The sequence below is a fragment of the Staurois parvus genome, unplaced genomic scaffold, assembly GCF_062004578.1.
Source record: "Staurois parvus isolate SC_StPar_1 unplaced genomic scaffold, SC_StPar_1.0 ptg001366l, whole genome shotgun sequence".
In the NCBI taxonomy this organism is placed as follows: Eukaryota; Metazoa; Chordata; class Amphibia; order Anura; family Ranidae; genus Staurois; species Staurois parvus.
The window spans coordinates 1,031-16,693 of record NW_028319162.1 but is presented as its reverse complement, the minus strand read 5'-3'; the positions used below and the strand labels follow the sequence as shown (position 1 = coordinate 16,693).

Below are 15,663 nucleotides of genomic sequence, written 5' to 3'. Positions count from 1 at the left end.
TCGGCGGGTCCCTATCAGCCAGTCAATGTGCACAGAGCTGGAGGTGTCTCCACCCCTCCCCCCTCCGCACCGTCAGGTGGGATTGTACCGGATCCAACAGGAAAGTCCACGAGACGGCGTCTGACAGCTGTGCGCGGTGCCGCCGCCGCCCAGTATAAAGTCTTTAAATGTGCAAATTAGCCCATCGTGACCATCCCCCGACCGCCTCCTCCGCCAGCGCGCCATACGGGTCTCCTGCGATAAAACGCCCATCTGGGTCTCAGTAATTATCGCTCTCCCCTCGGTAGCCGTTGGAGGTTCCGTTGTAGGACTTTCCCATCATGCTGTACACCTCGTCCATGTTGTGGGTGGAGATCGGCTGCCGGTACAAGGGATTGGACGCCTGAATGGGGGAAACAGAAGCATTGATAGGTTGTAGAATGGAAGCAAAAGAGATACATTGTTGTCACTGGAGGGAAGTTCTCCAACGAAACTGCATCACAGAGGAAGAAAATGCCTGTTTGTTATAGCTCCTCCCCTGACAGAAGCCCGATTTGTGGGCGTTACCATTGTTGTCACTGGAGGGAAGGAATATCTGTAGGAGTTCTTCAATGAAACTGCATCACATGGGAAGAAAATGCGTGTTTGCTATAGCTCCTCCCCAGACAGAAGCCCAATTTGTGGGCGTTACCATTGTTGTCACTGGAGGGAAGGAATATCTGTAGGAGTTCTCCAATGAAACTGCATCACATGGGAAGAAAATGCCTGTCTGTTATAGCTCCTCCCCTGACAGAAGCCCGATTTGTGGGCGTTACCATTGTTGTCACTGGAGGGAAGGAATATCTGTAGGAGTTCTTCAATGAAACTGCATCACATGGGAAGAAAATGCGTGTTTGCTATAGCTCCTCCCCAGACAGAAGCCCAATTTGTGGGCGTTACCATTGCTGAGCTCAACTGCTGTTCGGTGAGCGCACTTGGGGCAGGTAAAGGGCCCCCACCCAGTTCCTGTTTCACCCCTCCTGTCTTTTCATTGGTTGCCAAGGCAAAGGTGGCTGAGCCACAAAACGCCATTGTTTTTTTTTTTTTAGAATGCAGGTGGTCAGGCCGCACAGCATGATTGGTCGTTCGGATGCAGGTGATCCCAGCAACCAATGATGATCCTAGCGGCCAGCAATGCTGTACAGTCTGATCACCTGCATCCTAGCAACCAATGATGATCCTAGCGGCCAGTGATGCTGTGCAGCCTGACCACCTGCATCCCGGCAACCAATGACAATCCTAGCACCCAGTTATGCTGTGCAGCCTGACCACCTGCATTCCAGCAACCAATGACAATCCTAGCACCCAGTTATGCTGTGCAGCCTGACCACCTGCATCCCAGCAACCACTGATGATCCTAGCGGCCAGTGATGCTGTGCAGCCTGACCATGTGTATCCTGGCAACCAATGATGATCCTAGCCAGTCAGTGATGCTGTGCAACCTGACCACCTGCACCCTAGCAACCAATGAGGATCCTAGCAGCCAGTTATGCTGTGCAACCTGACCACCTGCATCCCAGCAACCAACAATGATGATCCTAGCGGCCAGTGATGCTGTGCAGCCTGACTATGTGCCTCCCAGCAACCAATGATGATCCTAGCGGCCAGTGATGCTGTGCAACCTGACCACCTGCATCCCGGCAACCAATGATGATCCTAGCAGGCTGTGATGGTGTGTGGCCTGACCACCTGCATCCTAGCGACCAATGATAATCCTAGCGGCCTGACCACCTGCATCCCAGCAACCAATGGCACGGTTTGCTCGTCCTAGCAACCATTGAAAGGACAAAAGGCGGTGGAACAGAGGAACTCCCACCCTCTCTGCTTACCTAGCAGCAGCACTCATCTCAGAGAAGCACCGTCATTCACAGCGAATTAATCATTGGCCCCTCCCCTTGCGATTTGTGCCGCTATATGTATCAGTGTGAAGGGGAAGTAATAGGATCTCCAGCTTCACATGAATGCCTAAGACGTGGAGCAGATGGCTCCTCCCTTAATAATATGGGGGGGGGAGGGGGGTGATAGACACGCCCGCAGGACTCACCATTTCATACTTGGCTCGGGAACGCTCGCTCTGGAAGCGTGCAAACTCGCGTCGATCGTGAATTGTGACCAGAAGTTTCCAGACGGCCAGAAGGACGAGTCCAACTAGTAATATACTTCCCACCACAGCCAGGAGGACAGTCAGGGCGTCGGGGGCCCCCGCACACTCTGCAGAGGAGGAGACACACAACTTATAATTCCTGGGGAAACGATCAGAAAGTAACAAATCACAAAGGAAACGTATTGTTACATCAACACGCCACTAGGGGGCTCCACACTTCATACACAGAGGGCCAATTTACTGTCCTTCAGTCTTTAGCAGGGCCGGGCCATGGACATCGGGAGTAGAAAATGTCCTGGCATCAGTGGGAGTAAAGAATGCCCCATCTTTGGTGTCATTGAGAGGACCTGTGCCCCATCGATGGTGTCATTGGGAGGAACTGTGCCCCATCATTGGTGTCAGTGGGTGGAATAGTGCCCCATCATTGGTGTCAGTGGGAGGAATAGTGCCCCATCGATGGTGTCAGTGGGAGGAATAGCGCCCCATCGATGGTGTCAGTGGGAGGAATAGCGCCCCACCATTGGTGTCAGTGGGAGGAATAGCGCCCCGTCATTGGTGTCAGTGGGAGGAATAGCGCCCCGTCATTGGTGTCAGTGGGAGGAATAGCGCCCCGTCATTGGTGTCAGTGGGAGGAATAGCGTCCCGTCATTGGTGTCAGTGGGAGGAATAGCGCCCCGTCATTGGTGTCAGTGGGAGGAATAGCGCCCCGTCATTGGTGTCAGTGGGAGGAATAGCGCCCCGTCATTGGTGTCAGTGGGAGGAATAGCGCCCCGTCATTGGTGTCAGTGGGAGGAATAGCGCCCCATCATTGGTGTCATTGGGAGGAATTGTGCCCCATCGATGGTGTCATTGGGAGGAATATTGCCCCATCATTGGTGTCATTGGGAGGAATTGCGCCCCATCATTGGTGTCATTGGGAGGAATTGTGCCCCATCGATGGTGTCATTGGGAGGAATTGTGCCCCATCGATGGTGTCATTGGGAGGAATTGTGCCCCAACATTGATGTTATTGGGCCCCATTGTTGATATCATTGGGAGAAATTGTGCCCCATCGATGATGTCATGGATAGGAATTATATCCCTTCGTTGGTGTTAGTGGATGAAATAGTGCTCCAGGGGCCTGATAAAAGCGTGCAAAGGGCCACATCCGGCCCCCGGAACGCAGTTTGGAGACCACTGCTTTAAAGGGACTAAAGAAAAAACATTTTTTAAGGTAAATTTGAAATTTACAATATTTTGTAGTTTAATTCCCATCCAGCAGGTGGAGCCGTTTACATTTGCCAAGCTACACTTCCCTGCATTGACCTTGGTGATCATTCACAGATTTCACACGTAGTAAGCAATGGTGCCAGAAGTGACATCTTGCTTACTACTCTTCATGTGGTCACTGATTGGCCAATCAGTGATCACATGATCGGGATCTCACACAGAGGTCCCGTCCGACGATCTGTGTTCCACTGTGTCCGGAGGACACAGCGGGCACCGGATCGCAGTGCTGCGCGCTCCCAGGAAGCGAGCACAAGCAGGGGGTGGGGAGGCCGTTTATATACATGGGGGACGGGAAGGGGTTAAACAGAAAAAAGAAATAAAAAATGGACCCAGCGCTCTTTTATTTCCTCTCTGTGTTTCACCATCACAACCGCGTCTAGTAACAGTAATGCGACGGTCGGCACTGAACGGATCCACATCCAATCACCAATGAGAACGGCGCCATTATACTGACCCGGCTCCTTCAGGACGCTCAGGATGGATTTGCCGCTCGCCTCCTCCGAGTACATGAACCGCATGACGCACTCGTTGTCAGTCTTGTAGACGCACAGGACGGCCTCCGGCTTGTCGGTCTCTGAGGACGGATATAAAATAAAGATATAATAAATAAAACCTCAATCACCGGCATTAACAGCAGAAATACACAATACAAGATGTTCCCGAATACGGCATTTCTCTTCTGCGCATTCATCGGACACAGCGATCTTCTGAGCCGCAAAGTCCCCCGTGTGATGTCATCAATGTCTCCACACAGATTGTGACACCATCAAAGTTCACCACGGGAGATAAAAAACATGCAATTTGTACCATATCGTCCTCATGAAAGGTGGAGAACAGTCAAAAACCTAATTGCTGACAGGATGGGACGTGCTACATAGTCCCTGAAGATTGTGACACCATCAAAGTTCACCCCGGGAGACAAACCCAAGCAATTTGTACCATATCGTCCTCATGAACGGTGGAGAAAAGTAAAAGTCTGGTCAAAAACCTAATTGCTGACAGGATGGGACGTGCTACATAGTCCCTGAAGATTGTGACACCATCAAAGTTCACCCCGGGAGACAAACCCAAGCAATTTGTACCATATCGTCCTCATGAACGGTGGAGAAAAGTAAAAGTCTGGTCAAAAACCTAATTGCTGACAGGACGGGACGTGCTACATAGTCCCTGAAGATTGTGACACCATCAAAGTTCACCCCGGGAGACAAACCCAAGCAATTTGTACCATATCGTCCTCATGAACGGTGGAGAAAAGTAAAAGTCTGGTCAAAAACCTAATTGCTGACAGGATGGGACGTGCTACATAGTCCCTGAAGATTGTGACACCATCAAAGTTCACCCCGGGAGACAAACCCAAGCAATTTGTACCATATCGTCCTCATGAACGGTGGAGAAAAGTAAAAGTCTGGTCAAAAACCTAATTGCTGACAGGACGGGACGTGCTACATAGTCCCTGAAGCTTTGGGCTGTGTGTAGTACACCCAGCATTCACAACTGGTTAAAGTAAAAGACGAAGCTTAAACCGGCTCCCACCCCCATTCTAAGCCTACTCTATCTACCTTGCAAAGGAAAGATGTCTCCTTACCCCTCCTGAGGATGCTCCAGTCCTGTCATGTGATCTCCCCAATGGCTGGCTTCAGGGCAGAGAGCAGTGACAATGGCTGCAGACGCTAGGCGGTGATTTCATCCATACTATGGGGCATCCATTGTCTGCTGTCCCTCCTCTCCCCTGAAGCCAGCACTGGGACCTGGTCAGGTGACCAACCTGGAGTGTCCTTCGATTAGGTAGGTATAGACAACATGGGGCTTAGAATGGGGGATGGGAGAAGGATTAGGCTTAGTTCGGTTTTAACCGACTTTGACTTTCTTTACTTTAACTGGTTGTGGACAATGGACATGCTACACACACCCAGAAAGCTTCAGGGACTATGTAGCATGTCCCGTCCTTCTGTCCCACTACACTTGTCAGCTATTCCCAGATAAATGACAACTGGGAGTATCTGTGTAAATACAGAAGCTGAAGACATCTGATACAATGTTTATAAACATCGACCAGACGGGAAAGAGAGAGATACAAAGTAACATTGTTTACAGACATCGGTCAGACAGGAAATAGAGAGATACAAAGTAACATTGTTTATAAACATCGATCAGAGAGGAGATAGAGAGATACAAAGTAACATTGTTTATAAACATCGATCAGACGGGAGATAGAGAGATACAAAGTAACATTGTTTATAAACATCGATCAGACGGGAGATAGAGGGATACAAAGTAACATTGTTTATAAACATCGATCAGACGGGGATAGAGAGATACAAAGTAACATTGTTTATAAACATCGATCAGACGGGAGATGGAGAGATACAAAGTAACATTGTTTATAAACATCGATCAGACGGGAGATAGAGGGATACAAAGTAACATTGTTTATAAACATCGATCAGACGGGAGATAGAGGGATACAAAGTAACATTGTTTATAAACATCGATCAGACGGGAGATAGAGGGATACAAAGTAACATTGTTTATAAACATCGATCAGACGGGAGATAGAGGGATACAAAGTAACATTGTTTATAAACATCGATCAGACGGGAGATAGAGATACAAAGTAACATTGTTTATAAACATCGATCAGACGGGAGATGGAGAGATACAAAGTAACATTGTTTACAAACATCGATCAGACGGGAGATGGAGATACAAAGTAACATTGTTTATAAACATCGATCAGACGGGAGATGGAGATACAAAGTAACATTGTTTATAAACATCGATCAGACGGGAGATAGAGGGATACAAAGTAACATTGTTTATAAACATCGATCAGACGGGAGATAGAGATACAAAGTAACATTGTTTATAAACATCGATCAGACGGGAGATGGAGAGATACAAAGTAACATTGTTTATAAACATCGATCAGACGGGAGATGGAGAGATACAAAGTAACATTGTTTATAAACATCGATCAGACGGGAGATAGAGAGATACAAAGTAACATTGTTTATAAACATCGATCAGACGGGAGATAGAGGGATACAAAGTAACATTGTTTATAAACATCGATCAGACGGGGATAGAGAGATACAAAGTAACATTGTTTATAAACATCGATCAGACGGGAGATGGAGAGATACAAAGTAACATTGTTTATAAACATCGATCAGACGGGAGATGGAGGGATACAAAGTAACATTGTTTATAAACATCGATCAGACGGGAGATAGAGGGATACAAAGTAACATTGTTTATAAACATCGATCAGACGGGAGATGGAGAGATACAAAGTAACATTGTTTATAAACATCGATCAGACGGGAGATGGAGAGATACAAAGTAACATTGTTTATAAACATCGATCAGACGGGAGATGGAGAGATACAAAGTAACATTGTTTATAAACATCGATCAGACGGGAGATGGAGAGATACAAAGTAACATTGTTTATAAACATCGATCAGACGGGAGATAGAGGGATACAAAGTAACATTGTTTATAAACATCGATCAGACGGGAGATAGAGGGATACAAAGTAACATTGTTTATAAACATCGATCAGACGGGAGATGGAGATACAAAGTAACATTGTTTATAAACATCGATCAGACGGGAGATGGAGATACAAAGTAACATTGTTTATAAACATCGATCAGACGGGAGATAGAGAGATACAAAGTAACATTGTTTATAAACATCGATCAGACGGGAGATGGAGATACAAAGTAACATTGTTTATAAACATCGATCAGACGGGAGATGGAGATACAAAGTAACATTGTTTATAAACATCGATCAGACGGGAGATAGAGATACAAAGTAACATTGTTTATAAACATCGATCAGACGGGAGATAGAGAGATACAAAGTAACATTGTTTATAAACATCGATCAGACGGGAGATGGAGATACAAAGTAACATTGTTTATAAACATCGATCAGACGGGAGATAGAGAGATACAAAGTAACATTGTTTATAAACATCGATCAGACGGGAGATGGAGATACAAAGTAACATTGTTTATAAACATCGATCAGACGGGAGATAGAGATACAAAGTAACATTGTTTATAAACATCGATCAGACGGGAGATGGAGATACAAAGTAACATTGTTTATAAACATCGATCAGACGGGAGATGGAGATACAAAGTAACATTGTTACTTTAGAATATAGTGTGTTTTATTCATCTTCACATGAAAGGAATGAGCTTCTATCTGCAGATGATGTCAGTGAATCGCTTCCGCGCCGCATTATAGCGGAAATCCTGCTCCAGGGCGGCACGGGTGCGCACAATCACATACATACACGTGATTTTCCAGTTCCAGGTAGGGGGCGCATGCGTGCCGTAACCGCGCCGCCATTCATGGCCTCGGTTGTTGATCACTGCTGGCACCCTGTGATCGCGGAGTATATCTGACGCGGGAGAGACCCGTGTATAAACAGCACAGATCTCTCCCCTGTCAGCTCCTGCACACTGCTTTGTATAGCTCTGCATAGCAGCATGCTCACAGTGAAACACTCCCAGCACACAGGTAACCCTTTGATCGCCCCTCATGTTAACCCCTTCCTGTCCAGTGCCATTAGTACAGCGTCAGTGCCTTTTTATTAGCACTGATCACTGTATTGGTGTCACTGGGGAGGTCAGTGACACCAAGTCAGTTCCTGCCCCCCCCCCCCCCAGTGTCAGAATGCCCACCGCAGTCGCTGATCGCCCCCATTACTAGTGAAAAAAAAATCCCAGTCTATCCCGCCATTTGTAGACGCTATAACTCACGTGAACCAATTAATTTCCACGCATCGGGATTTTTTTCAGCGAAGACACGGAGCGGGAGACATTTTTGCCAAAATTTATGAGGAAATTTGATTTTTTGTTTTTTTTTTTACTGGAAAATAGCAAAAATATTGTTTGTTTTTTTTAAACTGTCGGTCTTTTTTTTGTTTATAGCGCAAAAAATAAAAACCGCAGAAGCTCTATTAGTGGGGGGAAAAAGGACGTAGATGTCTTTTGGGTGCAGCGTTGCATGACCGCGCAATTGTCAGTTAAAGTAACGCTGCGCCGTATCGCAAAAAATGGCCTGGTCAGGAGGTGGCTGGGGGGGGGGGGAATCCTCTGGAGGGGGGGGGAATAATCTGGAGGGGGGGGGGGGAATCCTCTGGAGGGGGGGGGAATAATCTGGAGGGGGAGGGGGGGGGGATCCTCTGGAGGGGGGGGGAATAATCTGGAGGGGGAGGGGGGAAGAATGCTCTGGAGGGGGGCGGAATAATCTGGAGGGGGAGGGGGGAAGAATCCTCTGGAGGGGGGGGAATAATCTGGAGGGGGAGGGGTTAAATAAAATGTGTTCCTATGTAACCCTTTAGCTCGCCATCGACGGCGAGTTTCTTTTGTTCACCCGGCGGGGTAATCTGTGTGTTGTTGGAGAGATTTCCTCAATATGGCGGCGTTCCTGGCCGCGTCTGCCGCATGTCATCATAGCTGTAAACATTGGCGCGGCGCGGCCAGCAGAACACGGCGCTGAATTCCACAGCTGACAGCTCAGAAGATTCCTGGGGGGAGGGGGGGGGGGAATCTACAGACTCTGGAATTCCAGCGCATTGCGCCGCTTCCTGTGCCGACATATGGGATCCATTAGGAGCGACTTATCCCGAGACGAGAAAAACAAGAGGGAAGATATGACCGCCATGACACCGCGCCGACCTCCCTCCCCCCCTGAACCCAGCGCAGCCTCATAGCCATGGCTGGGAATGGAAGGTACGTTAGACGCGGTCAGCTGCGGGGCAATCAGTGCGAATGGCCGCCGGTGTCTAAATGTTACGTCAACTCTGCAGCCGGTGAAGGATAATGTTTGTGCCTTGAATCGGATCACCCGCATTGGCCACTCGGACCGCGCAGAGTGACCGCCACACCCACCTCGCCCCTATGAGCAGTTCACAGGCGTCCTAATTACGTATGACATCACCGCCATCCCCCGCTGCCAAGAACCCCACCCAGATCCTCCGCCATGACTGAACGCCGGCCAGAATGAAGTTAGAGAAAATCCGGAGCAATCCAAGCCGTCAGGGCGGAGCTCTCCCATATAATCCTCCCGGGACAGGCTCATGAAGAGTCCAGCCCCCGAGGGACCTCCACCAATCACCTTTCCAGCCTCCCCACCAGACTTGCACTGGTGTACTGGCTCCTCCCCTCCAGTCTTGCACAGGTGTACCGGCTCCTCCCCTCCAGTCTTGCACAGGCATACTGGCTCCTCCCCTTCAGACTTGCATAGATGTACCGACTCCTCCCCTTCAGTCTCACACAGGTGTACCGGCTCCTCCCCTTTAGTCTCGCACAGGTGTACCGGCTCCTCCCCTTCAGTCTCGCACAGGTGTACCGGCTCCTCCCCTTCAGTCTCGCACAGGTGTACCGGCTCCTCCCCTTCAGTCTCGCACAGGTGTACCGGCTCCTCCCCTTCAGTCTCGCACAGGTGTACCGGCTCCTCCCCTTCAGTCTCGCACAGGTGTACCGGCTCCTCCCCTTCAGTCTCGCACAGGTGTACCGGCTCCTCCCCTCCAGTCTCGCACAGGTGTACCGGCTCCTCCCCTTCAGTCTCGCACAGGTGTACCGGCTCCTCCCCTTCAGTCTTGCACAGGTGTACTGGCTCCTCCCCTGGACTGAAATGGCTTCCTCTGATGTCACTGCACACTGTGAGGTTCTCACAATGTGCATTAGAAGCTGCAGCAAGTCAAATGGAGTTCCGCCTCCTTTCCTGGCTGGAGGACGCCCAGCATCATCTAGCTCTTTCCAGCCTGACACCCACCCCTCATGGCATTTTGAGATTTGCATAACCCCTCCCACTGCTTACATCAGGAATGAGGGCTTTTCAGAGGAGCACTGAGGCTGTGCTACTTTCAGAAAGTTATGTACAGCACCCTTCCAGCTCCTCCCACCAGGCCGTGATCTGCCTGCATCGCATAGCGAAGCATAGAGACCCAGTGATGACATTACTGGACCTAAAATAAGGCATATAATGAAAATAGAAAGGTTTTATTTAAAATATACTGATGGGGGGGGAGGGGGAGGAGCCAGGGAAGGCAAGAAATAACCAGATTAATCTTCAGCTTTCACATGGCGGCTCCGGGTCTCTCTGGTCATCAGAAGATCGGTAAAAGAGATGACTGAAATGTACTTTCTGAAAATCGACTTTTGCAGTTCGGTGGATATACACTTTAAGGTTCATCTGCCCCAATCAATGTGCTAGGCGTAGTGGGAGGAGTCACCCAATGGCTTCTCATGTCTCGGGGACTCCAGTGGTCAGGTCTCTCTGGCCGGTTCCCGGCTCTGCTCCTGCACACTGGAGAGTTTTGGGTGTTCTCCTCCTCCTTTGTGGGGTTCCTGCCCAGCTTTGTTCCCACCCACTGCTGTGTCCCCCCCCATGTGGTGTCCCCGTATTCTAAAGGAATCAGCAGCAGTGACCCCAGAGCAGGGGTGGACTGACCATTTGGAAACTCGGGCACTGCCCAAGGGCCCGGGGTCAGTAGGGGGCCCCATGAGATGCCACTGGTACCTTTTTTATAGGCTTTTTTGAGTTTGGGCAAGGACACAGGGGCCCCATGATCCCCTATTGCCCGGGGGCCCCATGAGTTGTCAGTCCGCCCCTGCCCCAGAGGGACCCCGGAACTGTAATATGGGCCACGCATCACATCCACGGGAAACGTCACATTAAATCCAATTTCTCATCTACTGGAATTCGGCATCAAAAGATGAATCGATTTTCCATTTCCAAACCGACTTCTCAGCCCCGTACAGGTCAGCCGAGAGCGCAGATCCAGCCGACTTACCCAAAGCTTCCACCAGGGCGATCTCATCCTTGCAGAGTTTATGGCAGGTGTGGTTGTCGGCAAGGCGCCCCGTCTGGTACAAGCGGCACTCGATACAGTCCCTGCGGAACAGAAGACACTGTGAGGGACCAGACGTCAGAACATCCAAGGTTCAGTCCATCAGAAACACGCCCTTCCCCCCCATTGGGAGGATCTCCTCTCCAGTTCCTGCAAACCAGCCAGTCATCACAACAGCGCCCCCCCCCCCCCCGGGGGTATTTATTTCATATTCTAGGAGGAGTGTGAACACCCAACGTTGGTTGAGGAGGCCTTAGCACTGGAGTCAGCAGATCATTTAGCCCCATTGGACCTCACCAGTTCAGGTGTCCCCAGTGAGGGGTCCCGGTAATCCTCCATCATACAAGAACATTGTAGACAATTGGGCTCTTCCAGCCTTGTGGGAACAGTTTGGTGAAGACCCTTTTCTGTTCCCCCATGACTGTCCCCAGTGCCAGCTCCATATAGACATGGAGGACCAGTCTGGTGTGGAGGAACAACAGTGTCCTGTACACAGCCCTGACCTCAACCCTACCGGACATCTTGGGGATGGATTGAAACTCCAATGGTGAGCCAGGTCTTTTGTGGTGACCAATGTGGGGCCCAACATGTGAGCAAGGTCCTTTTTTTTGGTGCCCAAAGTGTGAGCCAGGTCTTACTATTAGTTCCCAATGTGGGGCCCAACATGTGAGCCAGGTCTTTTTGGTGCCCAACATATGAGCAAGGTCTTTTTTTGGTGCCCAACAGGTCAGTCAGATCTTTTTTTGGCATCTAACGTGTGGCCCAACATGTGAGCCAATTCTTTTTTTTTTGTGCCCAACGTGGGTCCAACATGTGAGCCAGGTCCTTTTCTTGGCGCCCAACATTTGAGCCAGGTCTTTTTTGGCGCCCAACATTTGAGCCAGGTCTTTTTTGGCGCCCAACATTTGAGCCAGGTCTTTTTTGGCGCCCAACATGTGAGCCAGGTCTTTTTTTTTGGCACCCAACGTGTAAGGCAAGTCTTTTTGTTGCTCAACATGCCCCGTATGTGCTGTATACCCCCTAGGTACTATAGGACCCCCTATGTATTATATGATTCCATACGTACTCTATAACCCCCAATGTACTATAGGACCCCCTATGTATTATATGATTCCATACGTACTCTATAACCCCCAATGTACTGTAGGACCCCATATGTATTATATGATTCCATACGTACTCTATAACCCCCAATATACTGTAGGACCCCCTATGTATTATATGATTCCATACGTACTCTATAACCCCCAATGTACTATAGGACCCCCTATGTATTATATGATTCCATACGTACTCTATAACCCCCAATGTACTGAAGGACCCCATATGTATTATATGACCCCTTAGGTACTGTAGGTCCCCTATGTATTATATTATTCCATATGTACTGTAGGACCCCCTATGTACATGTGAACCAAATCTTTTTTTTTTTATGGTGCCCAACGTGGGCCCAAAATGTGAGCTAGGTCCTTTTCTTAGCGCCCAACATGTGAGCCAGGTCTTTTTTTGGGTGCCAAACATGTGAGCCATGACTTATTATTGGTGCCCAACGTGGGCCCAACATGTGAGCTAGGTCCTTTTCTTGGCATCCAACATGTGAGCCAGGTCTTTTTTTTTTGGACGCCCAACATGTGAGCCAGGTCTTTTTTTGGCATCCAACATGTGAGCCAGGTCTTTTTTTGGCATCCAACATGTGAGCCAGGTCTATTTTTGGCATCCAACATGTGAGCCATGTCTATTTTTGGCATCCAACATGTGAGCCAGGTCTATTTTTGGCATCCAACATGTGAGCCATTTTTTGGATGCCCAAAATGTGAGCTATGACTTACTATTGGTGCCCAACGTGGGACTAACGTGAACCAAATCTTTTTTTTTTTTTGGGTGCCCAACGTCTGAGCCGGGTCTTCTCATCCAACATCAGTAGCTGACCTCACAAATGGACACAAATGCCCACGGAGACCCTCCAAAGTCTTGCCTTCCCAGAAGAGTGGAGGATGGTAGATCCACAGAGGGGACAACTCGATGTCATGTTCCTGGTTTTGGACTGGGATGTCCAGGAAGCTCATGTAGGTTTGGTGGTCAGGTGGCCACAAAGTTTTGCCCATAAAGTGTCCATAAAGGTGCGGCCCCTCCAGGCAGCACAGCCGGCACTCTCTATCGCGGTTCAGAAACACACAGTTTTTTCCCTCCCCCCTCCCCCACCTTTGATGCTGGACGGCCACAGATTTGTAACATGAAGCCCGGCGGTAGCGCCATCACCAGGGCGGAGAGCTTACCTTTTTGTCCCGCAGGCGTCGGGGCAGGTGGGGCATTTCTCGCAGGTCTCCCCGAACGCCCCCGGCTCCACGCACTGGCAGCGGCCGCACACGCAGTTCCCTTTCCCGCTGCACATCTGCCCGTCGCTGGACATGCAGCTGCTGGTCTCAGTAGTGCAGTTACAGTTGTCACCGATGTAGCCGGCGTGACACTTACATTCTCCGCAGTCGCATTCACCGTGACCTGCAACACAAGAGATTTCCCGTCACTCCACAATGGGTGTCACTGACACCTTACAATACACAACAGCGGCACTGTTCAGGAAAGCTCCGCCCTTCAGCTGCAGTCAGTAACTGTGCCTAGGCTGAGATGATGTAATCAGTCTGCTGCAGGCAGGAGGAAGCATTTCCTCAGTCTCCACTCCCACAGTGATCAGACTGTACATTGTACTTTGTAGAAGGAGGAGTCATTTCCTCAGTCCCCCCCTCCCCCAGTGATCAGACTGTACTTTGTAACTTTGTAGAAGGAGGAGGAGGCATTTCCTCAGTCTCCCCTCCCCAGTGATCAGACTATACATTGTAACTTTGTAGAAGGAGGAGGCATTTCCTCAGTCTTCCCTCCCCCAGTGATCAGACTGTACATTGTAACTTTGTAGAAGGAGGAGGGGGCATTTCCTCAGTCTCCCTCCCCCAGTGATCACATTGCACTGTGCCGTCTGTCTAACACAGTAAACATGCTGACATGAGGGAAGCACGCAGACTTCATTAATCGTCCTCCTTCATTGGCTTTCCTGCTGCTGGCGTTGTGTTCCTTATTGATAATTTTGACATATATATATATATATATATACTTCTGTCTTCATGCTTCATAGATGTGAGTGACGACCTGTGCGCGGTTCGGGGATCTGTGCGCGGTGCGGGGATCGGTGCGCGGTGCGGGGAATGGTGCGCGGTGCGGGGGATCGGTGCACTTGGATTACTCTGGGCGGAGTTGAGAGGGGTGGGGAGATGGAAGCAGTGGGGTCGCTGTGCTTCAGACCTTTCCATGGGGGAGCAATGAAGAGACATTCCGGATGAATCTGTATTTGTCGGAGGATCAGGATTCCCAGCATGGAGGAATGAACTCCGGGAGGTCGCAGGCAGGACAGCGTTGGGTGTTATAGTCCGGGGACACCGTGCCGGCCCCTCCAGAACCCCCGCCAAGCCTGGACTTGCCCCTCCCCCATCACGCCGTACAAAGATCAATAAACTATTCCTGCCAGTTATTGGTTGGTCTTCACCAATCCGCGACTGATCTCCCCCCAGACTGCGACCCCGAGAACCCCGAAAGCACAACACAGGGACATGGCTGGTGTACTAAATCCAGCTGTATATACAACCTCACATGGAGGATCTTACCCACTACTCCACCCCAACGCATACCCACTACTCCACCCCAACGCATACCCACTGCTCCACCCCAACGCATACCCTCTGCTCCACCCCACACATGCACGCTGATCCACCCACCACATACCCACCTCGCCACCCTAATACATACACACTGCTCCACCTCAACACAGACCCATTGCTTCACCCTAACACATACCCACCTCGCCACCTCAACACATGCCCACTGCTGCACCCAACGCATACCCACCTCACCACCTCAACGCATGCCCACTGCTGCACCCAACGCATACCCACCTCACCACCTCAACGCATGCCCACTGCTGCACCCACGCATACCCTCTGCTCCACCCAACGCATACCCACTGCTCCACCCCAACACATACCCACTGCTCCACCCCAACACATACCCACTGCTCCACCCCAACACATACCCACTGCTCCACCCCAACAATACCCACTGCTCCACCCCAACACATACCCACTGCTCCACCCCAACACATGCCCACTGCTCCACACCCACACATGCACGCTGCTCCACCCACCACATACCCACCTCGCCACCCCACACATGCAAACCGCTCCACCCTAACACATACCCACTGCTCCACCCCGACACATACCCACCGCTCCTCCCCAACACATACACACACACTATACCCGGCTCCATAGATGTCTCCATGCATCTCCAGTATTGTCATTCTTATTGCAGAGTAATGCCAACGCAAGTCCTGGATATGGAGGGAAGG

General features: G+C 50.0%; 1 protein-coding gene across 1 annotated transcript; it reads right to left on the bottom strand.

The window, feature by feature from the left end:
* LOC149436372 (integrin beta-5-like) lies at window positions 1-13,952 on the bottom strand. The gene is made up of 5 exons (XM_089661680.1): window positions 13,547-13,952; window positions 11,214-11,314; window positions 3,846-3,965; window positions 2,063-2,229; window positions 1-382 (listed from the first exon to the last, which is right to left on the bottom strand). The coding sequence occupies exons 1-5, from the start codon at window positions 13,678-13,680 to the stop codon at window positions 260-262; spliced, it is 645 nt and encodes a 214-aa protein (XP_089517806.1). The 5' UTR covers window positions 13,681-13,952; the 3' UTR covers window positions 1-259.
* Window positions 13,953-15,663: the final 1,711 nt, after the last annotated feature.

Coding starts and splice junctions, on each gene's coding strand:
- LOC149436372 (XM_089661680.1), bottom strand. CDS start 13,680: ATGTCCAGCGACGGGCAGATGTGCAGCGGGAAAGGGAACTGCGTGTGC. Junction 3,966..11,213: donor CGCCCTGGTGGAAGCTTTGG/GTAAGTCGGCTG, acceptor ATCCGTCCTCAG/AGACCGACAAGCCGGAGGCC. Junction 2,230..3,845: donor GAGCGTCCTGAAGGAGCCGG/GTCAGTATAATG, acceptor CCTCCTCTGCAG/AGTGTGCGGGGGCCCCCGAC.